The following is a 21,428-nucleotide window of genomic DNA, read 5'->3' on the forward strand; positions in this document are numbered from 1 at the left end:
GACAACTAGTCAGTTTCTCTACTCCTCTCCCCCACCCCTCCTCTCTTTCTCTGTATACACACACTCTGACACTATAATGTAGCTCAGCTCTGGTTTGAGAAGAACTGGTTTTTGCTGTGCGGATGATCAATTGCCATGCCTGGAATTAGTCTGAGGCCAGGAAGGTGATTACATTTACCACAGAATATGGGCCACAAACCACTTTGCACTCTACCCCCCATTTTACAGAGAGGTGAGCATCAGCATATTGGGTGCATATGGGATTTTTTTTAAAGGGTGGAGTGACGTTTAAGAGTGGAGGTGATCAATTACCTCTCCCAATGGGTCAGATAGCCCCTCCTTCCCAACCAGGTCCTTGGAGGATTTTTTGACAGGCAACCTTTACTGCTTTTCATTGCACCCTGCGTTTTGTGGAACAGATTTTGACCTGAACCCGGGATATACTGGGATTAGCTACAGCACATTATATGGCTTTAATCTGACTTTCTTGTGATTTTTAAAATTATTTCCTGTTTAATCCATGCTGTAGACAGTATGTATTTTCTGCTCACTGCAGCCTCAAGTTGGCTTTGAACTGCATTATATGGTCCATGTAGAAAGGTCCTCGGAGGCCACTCTCAATAACTACCGTGTAAACAGAAAATGCACAGGTGCTACTTTTAAGCAGAAGTGGGCAACTGCAATGGGTCCAAGTGATCTCACACCCTCCAAGAGGAATATGGAAAACTAACAAAACAAAAACTCAGAAGGGGTTAGAAGTTAAATTCTGGTTTTGAAAAATACACCCAGTTTTTGAAGATGTCAAACAACACATGGTTTACTGGAAAGATAGATTATTATACCTGGAAGCTTTCAGGAGAGATAATTCAGTCATTTTCAGAATCCAGAAAAGGGGTAATTCAATGGGTCTGAGTGGTCAAAGATTTGCCCACTCTATTTTAAAGTAAAGTGGTCTGACCAATGGCCAGGGTAATGGACACAGTCACTCCTGAATGTCCCCTCTTACAGAGCAGAGACAAATCAGCCAAGTTGATAACTGGGGCTGGATACAGGGGATGGACAACCCCCCTGTTGCAGCAGCTATACTGGCTGCTAGTTTGTTTTCAGGCACAATTCTAAGTGAAGTTATGACCTTTGAAGCCCAGACGGTTCAGGTCCAGGCTATTTGGCTGACCGCATCTCCTTGTATGAACTTGCATGGACCATAAGGTCTTCAGGAGGGACCCTTCTCTTGGTTCCACCTCCATCTCAATCTTGGATGGTGGGAACGGGAGAGCGGGTCTTCCTTCTCAGTGGCTACCCCTCAATTCTGGAACTCCCTGCACAAAGAATGGCCCCCTCTACGCTGTCCTTCCAGTGGCAGGCTAAAATTTTTTATTCAGACAGGCTTTAAAGAAAGAGGTGTTAAAGATCAAGTCAGGGCTGTTGTAGTTTTTAGTTTTGAATATGTTTTTATGGATTTTAACTAAAAAAAATTAATACAAATGCTATTTAATTCTGTTTTAATTTTGTAGATTTTAAAATTGTATTGAAATGCTTGTAATGTAAGCTGCTTTGAATCTCCTTGTGGAGAGAAAAAGTGAGGTATAAATAAACATAATAAACTTAATAAGTATAACAATAATGATTTCAATGCTGTACAAGTTGTTCCAGGAATATAGATTGTCAAAGGAAACAACCACTTGTGGTCCAAAATGCTAAGAAAGAGCAATGGCCAGAGCCTTCCTAATAACTCATCATGATTAAAATTGATAATAGAAAATAAATTCATATATCTACAAAAGCAAAGCAGTCCTAATGCACATAAATGTTGCCAATTCTGTGTTGCTTTGGATCAGTCCATTTTAAACTTTCTTGCAGGCTTCCCTTGTCAGTTCAAATTTAGCAGGCTTGCTTAGATAGCAGGAGTGTGGGTTGCCCCCTGTGTCCTTTCAATATTTGTTTCTTTCCTGAGATTGCCAACTAGGTTGTCAGCCAAAGACAATTTAATAGGCTAGCAGCAGATGGAAGTCAGTATTTAGAATGTTGCTTGTGTATGGAACATTGGCAAAGTAACTGCAAGCAACAGGTGAAATTTAACATGCCCTCTCTGTGCTCCTAGACCTTCTCACCTGCTTACTTTAGATGAATGATTTGTATGTGAACATGGTCCATAAGCTTTAACATGGTGAAATCATGAGGTGGGGGCAAGGTATTAAATTGACAGGTCAATGTAAGGGTTGATCATAGTATCTCTTTGGGCCAAACAAGGACATATTTATACTTTCAGATGTTTTCTCTGTTTCAGATTTAAAAATCACCAAAAGGTAATCATCACTTGTATTACATCTGTTAAAAGAAGACAGTGGAATCCCATGTATATATACTCAGAAGTACATTCTGTTATGTTCAATGGGACTTTAGACGATATCAGGTCCAGATGGGAGAACAGGACAGTTTTGCAACTAATCAGTGGAGGCTGATGGGACAGTACATTCACTCAGAGGATTTTAAAAGCAGGAGTGGGAATTGTGTGGCCATCTGGATTTTGTTGGATGACAACTATCAACATTCCTCATCACTGATTATGCTGGTTGGAGCTGCTGAGAGTTCAAGAACAATCTTTGGAGAACTGCACAATCTTGCTTTAAAGAAAATATCCAAGGTGCTGAACCTATTGAAGTTGCACTGTTAATCTCCACTGAAATCAGTAGGTCCAAATCCAACCCATTCTCATGATCAGAATTTCCCTTTTCACCAACTCTGTTCATCTTTGGTCAAACACCCTCCCCCTCCCCCCAAGAATACTATGTCCAGTTCTGGTTACTACAGATTAAGAAGTATATTGTCAAGTTGTAACATGCCTAGAAAATGGAAACAAAGCCTCATATAGAACAAAAAACACATTTGGGCATGTTTGCCTGAAGAAGAGAAGACTGAAAAGTGCCATAGTAACCATCTTTAATTTGACGGTATCTCATCTACAGCAGTGTTTCTAAATCTGGGGGTTGGGACCCCTGGGGGGATCGCCAAAGACCATCAGAACACATGTATTTCTGATGGTCTTAGGAGCCCCTTTGGCAGAGAAGGCTGAAGATCTCTCCGCCTATCCTTCTCTTCCTTTTAGGAAACTGATGGCAAATCAAAACCCCTCCTCTGCTGTGACTAGCTAGCCTCTCAGCTTATCTCTCAGCCAGGGGGAAGGCTGTTTCTAAGACTCCAAGTGAGGAGGGGACAATCCCAGCATCTACAACTCCCAAATGTCAAGGTCTATTTTCCCCAAACTCCACCAGTTTTTACATTTGGGCATATTGAGTATTTGTGCCAAGTTTGGTTCAGCTCTATCATTGTTTGAGCCCACAGTGCTCTCTGGATGTTGGTGAACTTCAACTCCAAAACTCAAGATCAATGCTCACCAAACCCAGTATTTTCTGTTAGTCATGGGAGTTCTGTGTGCCAAGATTGGTTCAGTTCCATCGTTGGTGGAGTTCAGAATGCTCCTTGATTGTAGGTGAACTATAAATACCAGCAACTACAACTCCCAAATGACAAAAAACCCACCAGCATTCAAATTTGGCCCTATCGGGTATTTGTACCAAATTTGGTCCAGTGAATGAAAATATATCCTACATATCAGGTATTTACATTAAAATTCATAACAGTAGCAAAATTACAGTTATGAAGTAACAACGAAAATAATCTTATGGTTGGGGGTCACCACAACATGAGGTACTGTATTAAGTGGTTGTGGCAATAGGAAAGTTAAGATACACTGATCTAGAGGATAGGTTGAACCTGTTTTCTGCTTCTCCAGAGGCTAGAACCTGTACCAGTGTTTTCTAATAACAAGGAAAGAAAGCCCACTTATGCATTTACTTCTTCTCTATAAGAGCTGCTCAGCAGTGGAATAGACCACCAGAAAAGTAATGGACTCTCCTTTGGAGGTCTTTAACAAAGGTTGGATGGGCATTGTGTTTTAGTTATATATTACTGCATGGTGGGGGACAGGAATAGATGGCTTTTGCATCCCCTTCCAACTTGCATGGTTTTTTGTTTTTTTTACTGCTAGTAGAACTGCAAGCTGTTGTGATTTTACTCCCACCGCCAGATAGTGGAAAACCACAACATGCAACCCTAAATCCTCTTCATCCTCCACATGGTGTGCATGTTGACATGCACACATGTTTGTAGAATCACACTGTGGCATATTTATTGAAGCACAAAGTTCTGTAAACTAGATCGAATCAAAGAGAACATGTGAGTGTGGCTCTGATTCTAAATGTGTTAAATTTGTATTGCTATCTTTTCTTTCTGTTTCAAGGACAAGAGGGTTTTCACACAGCTACATAACAGTTTCCTGCCTTCTGAAAGCTAGTCATTGTTCACTCCTGAAATGCCAAGGAAGTGTATTTTTTTATTATTAGCAAATCCATAGGAGCCTGTCATAATGCAGCTGGTGGCCAATGCTTTTTGAAGGAGCATGTTGCAAAATGACCCAGTAAAAATAAATGGATGGAAGCAGAAACAGAAATAATTTTCCAAAAGTGCTTGCTGTAATAGCATTAGCAGTAATGTGTGTGTACAAAAACTTTAACAACCCATTAAAACATAACAGGAAGCTTTTTGAAAAAACAAAAAGTGAGTCTTAAGTATAATTAATTCAAAATGTCAGATTTCAAAGCATATTACCATACAGGGACGAGCTTTACTAGCAAATTTAAATAATGAATAATAAAACCAACTGCAAAAGTACACACGTATTACAAAATGATTTTAAGGGTAGAATACATTAGCAGAAATCAAGAAATTATATGACAAACTCTTCTACTGTTTAGACTTGATTATAAATATTGTCTTTCCTTATTAAAGCAGTAGTTAGCCTCACAGCACAATCAGATATAAGCCTCACCTTGTGTAAGGCTTACTCCCTCTTATGTAAAAGAATGCAGCTTAACAATGCAATTATATACATGTCTACTCATGTATATAATTTCATAATGTTCAATGAGCTTTTCTCTCATGTAAGTGGATATTGGATTGCAACTTCATTTTAATAACAAAGATGCCTATAATGCTGAAAACCTATGCACGTTTGTCTGGGAGCAAGACTCATTAAATCCAACGACACTTCTGGGTAACCTTGCGTAGGTCTGAACTGTTCCATTATAGACTATAGAAAAAGAAACAGATATAATCATTCAAAGCATCTTTCAATTAGAAATCATGTAAATTAGAAATCATGTAATTAAGATTGACTCCTAGCTAGAATTGGGTTTCTTAGACAGCTTGGAAAATTATTATTTTTGAACCATAGCTCCCAGAACCCCCAGACAGCATATCCATGATTCCCAGTATGATTCTGGGAATTGTAGCCCTACAAATCCCTTTTACATGCTCTGGTTTCTTGTTGGAAAGAATGAATGCATTTTCTAGATTCTATAGATTTCTTTCATTGTAATACAGATTTTCTGCATTCCCTGAGCACAAAAATAGCACAAACTCCTGTGTCCACAAAGGAAGAAATTTATTCTCCTCAACATTTGGAGTAGTCTGCTCATATCTAAAAAAAAGTGGTCTGCACACAAAGATATTATCTAAAGAAATTAAAGTCAACTATCTTACAAGGAGCTATTTTTAATTGTATTAAGTAGCCCTTCTGTACATTTCTATACATGTCTATCCAGAAGGTAATTTGTTCAGTTGAATGAGATGTGCTCTCAGGTACATGTTGTTGTTATTATTATTGTTATTATTATTATTATTTACTTCATTTCTATCCCGCCTTTCTTAACCCCGAAGGGGACCCAAGTCGGCTTAAAAATCTGGCAAAAATTGAGTGCCGCACAGGTAAATGATAAAACACATCTTATCAAAATATAAACAATCTAAATATATAAGCAATTAAAACACAGATGAATCAATCAAACAGATTCAAACCATATCAAATACAGTCATAATGGTGTATTATGGCTTGAGGTGGGCTACAACGTAGTTTAAATACACTCATAGATGCACCTGTTAAAACATACACATATTAAAATACATGAATCAAAAGTTATAATGCATGTTAGTTAGTTGTGGTTTGATTTGACAGAGAACAACCTGCTATTTGAAGATGTCTTCCATTTAAAGAGATGACTGGTTGAATTCAGTTCAACAATAAAGGCCAAGATCTTATTGAGAATTGTTGGAGAAGAAAATTCTGTTGACATGGCTTTGAATCATTACTTAATTGTGATGCCCCTGAGCAAACTTCGGGTCTCCAGGTGTTTTGGACTTCAAACCCCAGAAATCTTAGCTAGCTTACCAGCTGTTAGGAACTGTGGAAGTTGAAGTCCAAAACACCCAGGGGGGCAAAGTTTGTCCACACATGCTCTAAAAGGTACCTCTCCTGGATCATGGCTAGGTTTGTTCAGAGGATACTTGCCACTGCATTCTCTGAAGCTGAGAAAGTTTGACTTGCTGATGGTCACCCATGGTTGAGTGGGAATTTGAACCTTGGTCTTCCAGGATGCAGCCACACTGTTGAATTAATGCAGCTTGACACTACTTTGACAGCTATTGAATCCTAGAATTTGTAGTTTCATGAGGTACCAGGATTATTTGGCAGAGAAGAATAAAGACCTTGAAAAATTATTATTACCATAATTCTGTAGTATTGAGCCATGACTGTTAAAGTGGTATCAAGTGGCATTAATCCTTTGTTGTAGATCTGGCATGAGCAAACTTCAGCCCTCCAGGTGTTTTGTACTTCAGCTCTCACAGTTTCCCCATTCCTGGTGTAGAGGCACTCTCAGTCTCCTAGTCCAACTCTCAGACCACTATGTCACATTGACTTGAATGTGAAATTGTGTAGAGGATGGGCAACAGTATGGGTTTGGGAGTGGGCCAATTGGAAGTAATAAAGGTTATAGGAGGGAAGAGCTGAGTTGTGCTTGCGTATTATCACACTGCTGGGGACATGCTTGATAAAGAAGATTGAGTCTTTCTCACTCAAACTGATAAAAAGTCCAATGACTGGCACAACTCCTCCCAAGCTGCTTTGCTCACTAAATGATGAAGAAACAGAAAAGGAATAGCTGGCAGCATTGGTAAAAGGATGAATCCTTGCTTTTTTCAGGGAATGGGGATGCTAGCTGAGCGGCAGGGTTGGAATCCTGCCCCATACTCAGCCTTGATGAACCGGCTCCAGCATGAACTGGACTCTCAGGCTGGTGTTCCCCTGTCAAGGTGACTTAAAAATCATGGAAATTGTAGTCTCACAAGGTCATTAGATTTCTTTGTCAAAGAGTCCTAGTACTTCACCAAACTACAGCTTATATGATTCCATAGCATTGAGTGATGGCAGTTAAAGTGGTATCAAACCACCTTAATTCTACAGTGTGGATGCAACCTTTGTTAAAGGCAACATGTACTTCTATTTAAATCATGATAATAATTTCTAAATGTGATTCTATACATCTAAATCAGTATCATCATATGCAAATTTCATGCAATTATCTGTCCTTTTTTCCACCACCTTGTTGCACTGTTTTGATCACATATAAACGGCCATCCTAACATGCATAGCATTGTCATCTAATAAGAATTCATGTCTGCAAACTTGCTGGAAACAATTTTGCTTTAGCTCTCTAACAATAACCTTTCCAAATTAACCCTGCAGTCCTAGGCATGCCTACTCAGAAGATAACTGTTTATAGGATTGTTTATAGGAGGATAAGCCCCAGGCTTGTCATTAAATGCAGCAGACTTCGCCCAGTACTTTTTTAATGGGGCAGGTAAAAAACTTACTTATGAATCTTTAAGGTGGAAATTTGGCTAGGTGCAGCTGCTTCTGCAAAACAACAACAACAAAAAAAACAAAAACAAAAAAACCCAGCTATCTGAATTGTAGTGCGGTCCTAAATGAAAGATGTGCTGGTTGTACAAAGTTAAAATTGGCCCCAGGTCACTCTTGTTTTTGGCAAGCAAAAATTGACTTTGACCAGATCATCCCTGGTTCCTTTTACATTGCCATAAAATACAGATTATGAAAGTAGATAATCCACATTATCTCTGATCTGAACTGGATTATATAAAGCTACACTGCCATATAATCCAGTTCAAAGCAGATAATCTGGATTTTATATAGTAACATAGAAGGAGCCTCTGATACCTACAATCAGAGCAATCCACTATCAGAATTGCTTTGTAGGCTAACATCTGCCTGCAGAAGAGACACAAAAGAAAAGAAAAGATACTGTGGTGAAGGAGGAGCCAGGTTACGCGAGACACAAACCTCTTCCAATCCAGGAGACACCATGCCAGCACAAATGTATGCCATCCTCAGCTCCTGCAGGTGGGATTCCTGAGAACCAGAAATAAGTGGTTACAAATAATTCTCAAAATTAATTACTTCTTGCAATAACTAAAGGTGCTTCCAGACAGGCATATAGCTGGGGGGGGGGGGCCTTGAGGGGCTTCAGCCACCACCCCCCCCCCCGAAATTCTCATGGTGGTTCGCGAAAAAGCCTTACTGGTGCATTATTTAAACTGTTATGTTTATTCATATCATGATCTGATCACCATACTCAATATATCCCATATGCATGGGGGTATTGGGGTAATGATACAAAAGGTTTGCTAGGGTAGACCCTCTTTCACTCAGACTAACCCCCCCCCTGAAACTCAGCCCCCCCGAAACCCCCCCTGAAAAAAACTCACCCCCCCCCCGCCCAAATCGAAATCCTGGCTACAGGCCTGCTTCGAAACAGTACTAAATCACGGGTTTTTAACAGGGGCACAAAATCCCAGGACCTCAGAAGAGGCCCACATGCAGACATGTTGGTCCCGGGATTTCTGCCTCCACTGTCCAGACTTGATGCTTTGTTGCGAGATTTAGAGGCTTCCAAGATGGCCATTGCAGGACTTGCATCGGAAACTTCAGCGGTTTTTTAAACAAATCTCAAGATGCTGATATGTGGATATTTGGATATGCGAATCACTGCAAAAGTTCTGTCTTGGCCAGAGAAATTGTGCCCTCCACATACTTTATGAAGTTTCTGGCACACAAACAAAGTTTTTGCCTTCTATTCAAGTTTCACCTTCTTTTTAGGAACCGACAAATCAGATACAAACATCTAAAACCCGGGAACAAACCCAGATAAAAAAATCCAATTGCAGGGACATACAGACATGCAAAGATCTGCATATTCAACTTAAATCCGCAATATTCCTGCACCTGGAAATATTGTGTTTTTTGTCTTTTGTAACTATTGTTTCTGCATTTTGAGGGAACGGCGTCTTGCCACCCTCCTGTTTGCTAAGGGAGCTCCTGGAATAAAGGTACTGTCTGGACAGGCCCTAAGGCATACCTGCATTGCATTACAATTGCAACATGATCAGGGATTATGTAACTCGTTTGTGGTACAGTGGGTGAAACCACTGAGCTGCTGAACTTGCTGACCGAATTGTTGGCAGTTCAAATCTGAGAGTGGGGTGAGCTCCTGCTGTTAGCCCCAGCTTCTGCCAATCTAGCAGTTCGTAAACATGCAAATGTGCGTAGATCAATAGGTGCTGCTTTGGCTGGAAGGTAATGGTGCTCCATGTACCCATGCTAACTATATGACCTTAGAGGTGTCTATGGACAATGCTGGCTCTTCGGCTTAGACATGGAGATTGGAGTTGGACATGACTACACTTTATGTCAGGGGAAACGTTTACCTTTACTCTTTATGGTGCAACTTTTTAAATGATTTCTGTGGTTACAGAGATATGTGGCACTATAAGTTGCCATCCTCTAGCATTCTAATTATTAAAAGTAGCTAAAATAATTTAGGTATTTTGAATAATCAAAACATATTGGCAACAGCAACAACAACAACATGAGTAGCATTGCACTATGCATCTTGATTTGGTAGTCAGTGCATGTGCATGTGTGTCTATGTGCATGTGTGAGCATGTGTACCATTTGATGATCTGCCTCAGGCCACAAAATGTCTAGAGATGTTGCTGCCAAGAAGAGTCTGGGGAGAACACCACAGTCTGCTGACCTGGCATGCTGCCATAATGGAATAGGTCAGAACTGCAGCTTTTTGGTTTGTCAACTACTAAAAAAGAGAGAGATGTGGCTGAATGGTATTAGTCATTTTTATAACTCCATCTAGAAGCGTTTAAGGCTACTGATGCAAGAAGCCTAAAATCTGTTTCAGAACATGGAGAGGTTTGTTTTCAAGGAAGGGAAAGTACTGCAAGCAAAAATAACAGGCTCATTTTGACATAAAGCCTGGCCCAAGGATCTCTTCATTAGGAAGGTTGCCCTGATATTCCTCTGGGAAGTACCCTTTTTTACATGATCCTTGCTATCCTAGGCTGTCAGGCCAGAACGTCCTGATTTGAGAACCCCTTATTTTTATATGTTGACATCTCAGTTAAGCAGTGAATTTGTTCTTGGGGTTTTTTTTCCTATGAGAGAAGAACGAATAAGTGTTAGGTGCACTCCCTGGAGAAAATTGAGGACTTCTAGTGGCTGATAGCAAAAAGGTACAACTTCTCAACATCTATTATATATCTGACTTTTCCCATTAGGAAAATAGTACACAGGGCTTGTCTACATGGGCTAACAAAAATACTTGTCTCATAGCTGCTGCAATCTGAACACACAACATTCTTGATGGGTTTCTTAGAACCTGGGTCTTTTGAGTTTAAATCCACTTTTTTTTTTTAAAAAAAAACACCTTTTATTCTATGGTTTTCCAAAAACATCCAGATTTTTTTTTGTTGTATGGCCGGTTCTCTGAAGGTGCATTACATCACTGTAGAGTAGTGGTTCTCAACCTTTCTAATGTCGTGATCCCTTAATACAGTTCATCACATTGTGGGGATCCCCAACCATAACATGATTTGTTGCTACTTCATAACTAATTTTATGACTGTTATGAATTGTAATGCAAATATCCAATATGCAGGATGTATTTTCATTCACTGGACCAAATTTTGCACAAATACCTGATATGCCCAAATTTGAATACTGATGGGGTTAGGAGGGGGATACATTTTGTCATTTGGGAGTTGGAGTTGCCGGAATGTATAGTTAACCTACAATAAAAAGCATTCTGAACTCCACCAATGATGAAATTGAACTAAACTTGCCACACAAAACTCCCATGACCAACAGAAAATACTGGAAGGGTTTGGTGGGCACTGATCTTGAGTTTTGGAGTTGTAGTTCACCTACATTCAGAGAGCACAATCATGGATCTGGACCAAACTTGGCATGAACACTCAATATGCCCAAATGTGAACACTAGTGAAGTTTGGGGAAAATAGACCTTGACATTTGGGAATTGTAGTTTCTGGTATTTATAGTTTATCTACAAAGAACAAAAAGGAAGAGAAGGTCAGGCGGAGTCATCTTCAGCCTTCTCTGTCAAAGTGGCACCTAAGACTATCAGAAATCTGTGTTTTCTGATGGTTTTTTGTGACCCCTCTGAAACCCCCCTCATGACCTCCCCCCAGGGGTCCCAACCCCTAGGTTGAGAAACGCTGCTGTAGAGAATATCAACTGCCTCATTACACTGAGATGAGTTCATCAGTGAGAAATGTGTGGCGGTGGTTATGGTGATCTCACCATGATATGTGTGTGGCATTGGTATAGACAAGCCCGCAATCTGGTTAAATTAAATAAATCATGCAATGAAGAACTGCAACCCCAAACAGGGAAAGAATAGTGTAAAATATCACAGAACTATTTCAAATTAACTCTGGGCTTCTAGAATTGTATCCAAGGGTATTAAAGGCATTTGCAAATGTAACCTCATAACCTCTGTCTATTGTCTGACAAGGCTTTTAGAATAGGCGCAATCCCTTCAGACTGCATGCAATGTTATTCTTCCAAAAAGGAAAAAGAGAGGGCTATCAACAGGTCTGCTTTATGTTGATACCAAGAAAGATTCCAGAGAAGACCATTAGGAAAATGTGCTGTAATTTTAAAGGGTCAGTATTAATTCCTTAAAATTATTTCAGGCCCACTTCATTTTTCTGTCTCTTCTTTCTCTCTCAAGGAGATTAGACAGGCATCCATCCTCATGGCATTTAGGAGGGACTTGAAGATCTGTTTATTTAAAAAGGCTTTTGATAGTGATTAGTCAATCTTTAGGATATGGATTCACCTCAATGGAGTAGCAAGCCCCTTTTAGCTCATAGGAACAACTGTTAAGCTAAAGTTCATAACTTCATTACTTGATTGTGCTGTATTTTGTTGTTTTATATCAATTGGATGTATTATTTTTGTATTTTATTGTATTGCACTTATTGTATTATTTATGTTGTAAGCCACCCTGAGTCCCCTGCGGAAAGGGGGTGGGATATAAAAAACGTCATCATCATCATTATTATTATGATTATTATTATGGCACAAAATCACAGTATGTCACAGCAAATGAGATATATATGCAGGATTTCGTATCAGAAGTTGAACACTTCCCAAGCATCTAGGACTGTGTGATGTATTTTCAAATAATGCGTGCAGATCCAAGTAAGGTGGCCTTTTGCAGTTGACAGATCATGATTTTGTCAATGTTTATTGTATCCAAATGCCGGCTGAGATCTTTGGTACGGCACCCAGTGTGCCAATAACCACTGGGACCACCTCTACTGGTTTATGCCAGAGCCTTTGCAGTTCGATTTTGAGGTCCTCGTGATGGCTGAGTTTTTCCTGTCACCTGGTATAGCGACATCAATAATCCAAACTTTTTTCTTTTCTACAATTGTGATTCCAAAACTTTGTCAATCTGGATTCGAAAGTCCCACAGTATTTTTGCGTGTCCATTTTCCACTACCTTTGCAGGTTTATGATTCCACCAATTCTTTACTGCTGGCAGGTGGTACTTGTGACATAAGTTCCAATGAATCATTTGGGCCACAGAGTTGTGCCTCTGTTTGTAGTCCATCTGTGCGATTTTCCTGGAACAGCTGAGGATATGATCCATGATTTCATCAGCTTCCTTGCACAGTCTGCATTTTGGGTCATCAGCTGATTTTTTTCACCCCCCCCCCCTCCTCATTATTATTATTCCTTTTCTTTACAAACCAGAATTACAAGCTTGGTAGATAAGTGGGATGCTCTGAAATTAGTATATCTTGATTTCAGCAGGCTCCATTATTTTCTTCCAGAAAAATTGATACAATTTGATTGAAACAATGTTAGGGCTTTAAGCTTGTTGAGGGTCTAAACAGAAAGAGTATTCATTCTTCCTTCCCATTCTTGTGAGATGTCACAAAGTTCTGTCCTAGGCCCGGCAATATTCAACATCTACATGAAAGATTTGGAAAAAGTTACAGAGAGGTTGACAATCAAATTTTCAGATGACACCATACTGGGAGGGTTAAATCAAACGGTTAAATCAGGGTTCAGGGTGACTACTTAGGCTGGAGAACTGGGTCACAATTAACATAATTAGTTTCAGCAGTTATAATTTTAAGATTCTACATCTAGTCCAGAAAAATCAGATGGGATGATGACATCTGGCTTCACAGTGGTATGTACTGAATTATCTAGGGGTATAAATAGTCCACAACCTTAGCATGAGTAAATAAGATGTTGTGCAAAGGCTAATGCAATTCTGTCTGCATTGAGAAGTTGGAATGTATCCAGAAGAGGTTGACCAAAAAGGTAAAGGTAAATCAAGCTACAAGGAATGGTTGAGAGAGTATAGCCTGGAGAAGTCATATTCAATTGTTTGAAGAGTATTTGTACACATGGGGGGGGGGGGGGGGACAGGTGTGACTGTCTGAACACAAATACCAAGACAGATGGAGCAATCTTGTTTTCTCCTCCTGTAGACAATATGATATAAACTAATGGATTCAGATTAAATGAAAGAAGAGACTGACTATACATTATGAAGGACTTCTTGATGGCAAGAACTGACCACAATATAATGAATTGCCTCATAAAGACACAAACTCTTTATGCAGGCTTTTGAGTAGGTTAAAAACCTCTCTGCTAATGCAGTGCATTCTTGAATTGGCAGGAGGTTGAATTGTATGATCCTAGAAGCACCTTCCAATTCAACAATTTTATGCTTCTAATATTCTACCTGCCTCCATTTTATACTATCGTGCTTGTCCTTGGTGAAGTGTCCCAAGAAGTACAAAATATTTATAATTCTTCTGGGTACTGAATTGTTTGCTTCCTGCTGGCCATATACTAACTTATTGTTTTGTATTAGTAAAACTGACAGTGCAGTCATTGATCTGATGAAAGAAAAAACAAACTATTTCTCAGGAAAATAGTTCAAAATATCGTTTAAAATATAAGAAAAATGTAAATGTAAATGTGGTATTTGGGCGTTTTTAAATGTTATGTTTTAATTGCTATTAGTCCCTAATTTTTAAGTGTTGTCCTAAATGCTTATTTGTTAAGATGTAATTTTATCTATGTGATGTCTAATTTGGTGTATTATCTCACTATTATTTTATATTCTTGTTTAATATGTTTTATTTGGTTTATGTTGGTTTTTTTATTGCACTTTATGGCATTGAATGGTTGCTGCTATTTGTAGTGAACGCGCCCTGAGTACCCAAGGGGAGATAGGGCAGGATATAAATAAAGTTTTATTGTTGTTGTGGTTGTCGTTGTTGTTAATAGGACTCAACCATTCCACAACCATTTTTGCATAGTCATTATTTCCCTATAAAAACTGAGTATTGGTAATATTTGGAACAAACTAATAGAAAGGAGAAAGACTTGTTAATTCTGACTAAAGTCCCATTGGTTCAAGAAGGCTACTTTATATCATGATTGAGTTTGGATATAACTCAGATTGGATCCAACCCAGGCCTTAAAATTATGTTCTCCATTTCAGAATGGGCTATTCACAAGTGGGGAAGCAAATGTTATGGTTTTGCCTTTAGTGCCTCTCCTTCTTCAACATTTTGACATAGTTTTCAGATCTTCATATGTTTCTGTTTCCACCTATTCTCATCTGAGGATAAGATGTAGACTACATTTCTTTTCGCTGCATATTTCCGATGAATAAATGTTGATTTTGAAAGCTATTGCCAAGCTCCCCTCCTTTAAATTTGTAGCTGGCAAAAAGAGATATTTCCACAACATAACCTATTACAGTGTTTGCATTAAAGGAATTTGAGGTAAAATAAATCACATACTTACAGCAATGTATTTCTATTAGTCTACAAACAAGGTCTAACAATCTCCTCTTAAGTTAATAGGAAACTGTCACCATTATAATTACAGCCAAATTGAACTTTACTTTCCGTCCGTGTTTACTTTGTCCAGTCGTCAAATGCAAATGAATGAATTAATTGAAAATGACGTTCATTTGTGAATATTCATTTCCATCTGTAATGCAGGGGGAAGGATGGCTGAGGATTTTTGTTGACTTTTTGCAACACCAGTGGGCTACATTAGAAAAAAAATAGACTTTATTATTATAAATAGATGCATTTAGTAAGAAGATTTAAACAACAGTTTAGGGCATGAAGGAATGACTATATTACTGGATTGGGAACAATAAATATATATTTGTAGTAGCAGCTTCCTGCTGAATCCTTAGACTTTCTGAACATCAAGTATGCGTTTAGATTGAAGCTCAGTGTCTGCAGCCCCAGCCAAATGTCACAAAGCATAATTTCAAAGTTAGTACTGCAGAGAGATACAGCAGTACGGATATTTAATATGGGCTTGGCAGTATGTCTGCAAGTGTTTGTGGCCAGAGCCAGACTCCATTTGTACTGCTGATCATGTGGAATTACTCTTGAGTGGTAGCAACAGACTGAAAAATATGAGTTCAGAATTTAATATCTGGAAATATTCTGAAGCCAAGAGATTGGTTCAATGAAGGAAAAACATTCCAAGGGCAGCACTCAAAAATCTCCATGTCTATAATTTAATGCAACAAAATACAGGAAAAATAATCAGCTGCTGGATAAGTAGTTTTATAAGCAACAGAATGAAAATATCATCCAATCTATCTTTCCCACCATTATGCATATAGCTCCATGGCACTTCTGAAATAGACAAAATGCCCACGTGTTTGAACTTTGAAGACAAAAGAAGACCTGTATTTTCTGAATCAGTATCCTAACGGATTGAGAATACAGGTAGCTAGATGCTTCTCATGAATTCATACCAACTGTTGTTATGAAACACACAAAAGAGAGGAATATAAATTTCAGACAAGTTTACAAAGCATATGCAGAAAATTATGGTTGCCAGATTAGAGCAGTATGGGTGTTATTACAGTTTTATTGTAAACAGTAGCACCTGAGAGAGGCAATCAAAGTAGGAATATTTCCTTCCTCGACAACTACTAAACCAGCTGTCCATGCTTCAGCTGCTGCTACTACGGTTAGTATCACTACTACATGAAATACTATCTCAATATTCACCTGCAACCTGCCAATCACCATCAGATGACACTGGCTTGGCCCCGCCCCCATCCCACCTCAAGAGGAGGGGAACCATAAGATGCTTCCTCCGCCACCATGGGAGAAAAGTATATTTTGGTAATTCTGATGTAGCTACCAGTGTTTTGTTGCCCTTTTCTCCATCTGATGGGGGAAAGGGCAATGCGTGTTGCTGCATTGTCACCCATATGATGGGGACAGGATATTAATATGCCATGTCTCATCCCCACCATATGATGGGGGAAGGAGGGAGGGCACATGGGGTTCCACAAGTCGGCCTACACACCTACCCTTTCACCAGTGACTGTCGGTGAAATAGGACAGCCCCAGGGGCTGTATGAAGAGGTGATTAATGTCAACAATCGCAATGGCTTAATTTGGAGGCCATGCCTTTGAAAGGTAACATGCTCTCCAACTACCTCATGGTCCTGATTAATCCTCTGACATCCCATTTTTCAGCTGATGTTAAAACGTTCCAATTTTCCTCTGCTGCTCTGCTTATTGCAATTAGTACAAACTCTGCAAAGGTAGTATGCCCTCAGTTAATTCATGAGGGCAAAATCCTATCCTCCCCAGCAGACTCAGGCAAAAGCAAGCTGCTGCAGTCCCACCTTGACCGACTGTTCTAGCTCATTATTAACTGCAGCTGTCTTTACTATACTCCAATCTCACTTGGCTGCAATGCCCTGGTTTTTTAAGTCTGAAATACTGGTGAGTATGAGATAAGGACATATTTTCTTGAGAGGTCTAATTTCTCCCTGGCTACATTTCCTTAGAGTAGGATTTATGTAACCTTCTAGGTGGATGCAGAAGAAAAGGAAATGCTCCTCATTTCCCTGGAATTCATTTATTTATTTACTGAGCATTGGGGTTCCCTTTGGAAGACGTCTGTCCTTGTTTTTGTCTCAGAGCTTCTAGGAGACGCCACTGCCTGTTTCTTTTACTTTTAAATAGTATCACCCGGCAGGTTAGTGCGATGAGTCAGACTCTTTTAATATGCACACAGAATGCTCACACCTGACAAACTGTCACAAGAGTTTTCCCAGAGGACCGTGGAAGAATCTATGCTTCACACACTCATACACACACACACACACACTTTTTCAGCACTCAGTCAAAATACTTCTATTTTTAGAGTTTTTGCTGTTTGACATTGTCCAATGCACTCCTCCTTTCAGATTTTGTAGATCATGCCTATGCTTTGAATCTTGTTACATTGAGCACTAATCCTCATGGACAGCAGAATCAATATTAAACCAAACTGTCAGAAGTAACCAGAAGGAGGGGTAAATTATTCTTGGAAAGTTTCTGTAGTCCCCCCCCCCCCGGTGGCGCAATGGGTTAAACCCTTGTGCCAGCAGGACTGAAGGCTGACAGGTCGAAAGGTTTGAATCCGGGAGAGTGCGGATGAGCTCCCTCTGTCAGCTCCAGCTCCTCATACGGGGACATGAGAGAAGCCTCCCATAAGGATGGTACAACATCAAAAACATCTGGGCATCCCCTGGGCAAAATCCTTGCAGACGGCCAATTTTCTCACACCAGAAGTGACTTGCCACTCCTGACACGACAAATAATAATAATAATAATAATAATAATAATAATAATAATGACAACAGAGGGAACATTTGCTCGCGTCACCTCATTTCAAGATGAAGATTAATTTCTAGACAGACATTTAATGCTTCTGAATAAAGCTTTTGGTTTAATTAATGGAAATGAATAAACCCACACTATAAAAATAGACATTTTTAAAAGGGAAGTTTGCAATAGAAAAAATTGACCCTGTTTTCAGACTGCCCACCATCTGCTATTTTAATGTGCACTTGTAGGAACAAGGCATATATCCTTAACCGCTGTGCTAATTAATTCATTTGTGTTGTAGCTAAGACATCTCAAGAACATTGCCTTAGACAAACATTTCCTGTTTGTTTATTACATGATGATCTAATCAGGAGATACCGTCATCATTAGGATCTTCTTATAATTTTTACACAAGTGTTTATTAGAAATTTCTCCCATGCAATGCAGTTGGAGAATTACCATATGTCTGCATTTTTCTACCAATTCATTTTCATTTAAAATAGATTTGTCCTACTGCTTACACCCCCGCCTCCCAAACAAACAGACCTTAGTAGTAAAAGGTGGCACCTCTCGTCAAACTCAAATTTGACAGGTACCACGCCCACTTTTGGGGAAGGCCCCTCCCACGCCCCGCCCACTCAATGCCCGGAAGTCCCGCCTGCCCTAAACAGGAAATGGATGCCTGAGAGTCCCTCCCACGGGCTGAAACCCCACCCCAGTGTCCGCCCCACCCCGCCCAACCCATTTGTGTGGAACATAGCATGGATAGACCTATCCCCAAGGAATGGCATGTGGAAATGAACAGCCTGAGCCCCTAGCGGCCCCTTTCTAAGATGCCATCACGTGTTGCGTTGTAACCAATAGGGAATGGTTTAGGCTCATAAGGTGACCATGTGATAGTGGGGCCCAATAGGCGTTGTTTTTAGGGGTTAAATAACCATAGTAGAGTTTTAGGGAGCCTGCTCTGACTATTTTGCAGAACAACACATAATATGGAATCGCCCGCTGGCCCTTCAACCTCCGTGAGCCTTTCAGCACCAGATGCGCCTAGAAAGAAAAAAGCAACTATGAAGAGAACAGCTGAAAGCGAGTACAGGTACTGGTCTTATCCAATCACGGAGGGGGCAACAGGATTTTCCATACCGGGAACACCTGTGAACAGTCCTAAAAAGCGGAGAGAATCCTCGAGTGCAAAACCACCGACAAGGCTCAACTTATTACCGGGTCTTTATGCTGTGGAAAATAAATTCACAGATGTTGAGCCTGATTTTTATGGTCGGGGTACAGACCGTGTCGATTTGAAAAAGCTTTACCCTGAAATGCCGAGAATGCGATGTGGCGACGCTGATGTGGATGTTGATGATGAAGGGTATGGAAGTCTGACTAATAACCTCGGCTACCAGGATGAAGAGATAGTGCCTGATACAGACCCTGAGGATTTGAGAAGATGGCATGCCAAAATGGAGGAAAAACGCCGGGCGGAGGCTGAGGCTGAAAAGATGGATGAAGGAATGGACTGTAAAGCAGACTATAAGGATAGCGAGAGTATGTGTGAAGAACCAAACCCAGACAGAAGCATTCGGAGGTCACTCCTATCTGATCTGTTGAAGTATGCGGCAGAGGAAAAGGAAAACACGGCTGTTGATGAAAACACTTCTGACGGTTTTGAGAGTTCTAAGGTAAGCGTTAGAATGTCCATACTGTGTATGTGTGGGGGTGGGATAGGGTGGGGTATGGTGTTGTGAAAGAGAGTGATGAAATTGTGTTCTGTAGACTCATTGCTATTTATTTGATTTCCATAGGGAAGTATCCACCTTTCGGGTGATGTGCGGAATCTACAGATCGGGGACTCGCAGACCATGGAAGTTTCCATCATGTCCTGTCTTTAAAACAAATCCTGCAGAATAGAGATGCTATGTGTGTTTTCTCAATAAAATGAGTTTGATCTGTACCCTTGTGTTCATTTCATGCATTAAGAGCCATGTCAGAATACGCAGAAATCCTAAAGAAAATATATTATTCGCCGGGGAAGGTAGGAAGCCTCGGAGGCGTTTGTCCGCTTTTTCAAGAAGCCAGAAAACAATGCAAAAGTGTGAGGAAGCGGGATGTTACTCAATGGTTATCCAAACAAGACAGTTACACGTTACACAGGCCAGCGAGGATCCATTTTAGAAGAAACAAGACTATTGTTTCTCATGTGGATTCTCAATGGCAGGCAGATTTAGTGGATATGCAGCGACTTTCAAAGTATAACCGTGGTTACAAATACATTTTAACAGTGATAGACATCCTGTCTAAATACGCATGGGGAGTACCTCTGAAGGATAAGTCAGCTAGAGAGGTGGCAGGGGGGCTTAATGCAATCTTTACACAAGATGGTCGAAAACCTGAAAAATTACAGACAGACCGGGGGCGAGAGTTTCTAAACAAGTCAGTATCCACGCTTATGAAACATCATGGGGTCCATCACTTTGTCACCAACAACGAGGTTAAAGCGGGAGTTGTGGAGCGATTTAACAGAACTTTAAAAACAAAAATGTGGAGATATTTCACAGCTCATAACACTTTTACCTACATCGATGTTCTGCCTTTGTTACTCAAAAGTTATAACCACAGTTTTCACCGCACTATCAAAGCGAGACCCGTAGATGTTAACGACTCCAACGCCTTAACAGTGTGGAGGAGAGTTTACGGGCCCCCTGTGAAAAGAATAGAGGTAAAAGCAAACCAAATCAGAAAAGGAGACCACGTGAGGATTTCCAAAAGCAAGGGTAAATTTGCTAAGGGGTATGAACAGAACTTTACCACAGAGATATTCATTGTGGACCAGGTTCTTCAAAAAACAGACAAGCCGGTGTTTCTTTTGAAAGATTATGGGGGTGAAGACGTCATAGGCAGCTTTTATACTGAAGAACTGCAAAAGATTAATACAGACAAAGACTGCATCTACAGGATTGAAAAAATTCTAGCCACAAAAGGCCAGGGGGCGAGAAAGCAATGCTTAGTGAAATGGTTAGGATGGCCTAGCAAGTTCAACAGTTGGGTTCAGGCTTCCGAAGTAACAGAACTTGCCTAGCTGAGAGCTTTTTATTCCTAAGGAAAGAAATGGGGGAGGGTGGTTTTTATGTCACATTACCTAGCAATGCGAGTGCTATAGCCTTTCCCGGGAACTCCATTTCAAGCTTCACTATATCATTAGCAAAACCTCTAGAGCTCTCGGGGGCCTGGGAAGTAGGACTAGTTGAAATACAGTATCCTCACACCTGGGATAATCTGACGACCCACCCAACTTTTACTATTGTACAAGAAGAAAAGAAGTGGGTCTTCTTTCTGGAGAACGGGTATTATTCTAACATCCCAGAGCTGTTGAGATATATGAACGAACGCATTACAGCACGATGGAACCCACTGAATGCTGTTCTTAAATATGAACCAGTGAGCAGAAGGGTCCTACTTAA

General features: G+C 40.1%; 1 protein-coding gene across 1 annotated transcript; it reads left to right on the forward strand.

The window, feature by feature from the left end:
• The first annotated feature begins 18,537 nt into the window (after nucleotides 1-18,537).
• On the forward strand, nucleotides 18,538-19,921 carry LOC137097069 (uncharacterized). Its single transcript, XM_067468374.1, has 2 exons — nucleotides 18,538-19,649; nucleotides 19,773-19,921. Exons 1-2 carry the CDS (start codon nucleotides 18,963-18,965, stop codon nucleotides 19,857-19,859), a joined length of 774 nt encoding a protein of 257 aa, XP_067324475.1. The 5' UTR covers nucleotides 18,538-18,962; the 3' UTR covers nucleotides 19,860-19,921.
• Nucleotides 19,922-21,428: the final 1,507 nt, after the last annotated feature.

Source organism: Anolis sagrei, chromosome 5 (assembly GCF_037176765.1).
Source record: "Anolis sagrei isolate rAnoSag1 chromosome 5, rAnoSag1.mat, whole genome shotgun sequence".
NCBI classification, from domain to species: domain Eukaryota; kingdom Metazoa; phylum Chordata; class Lepidosauria; order Squamata; family Dactyloidae; genus Anolis; species Anolis sagrei.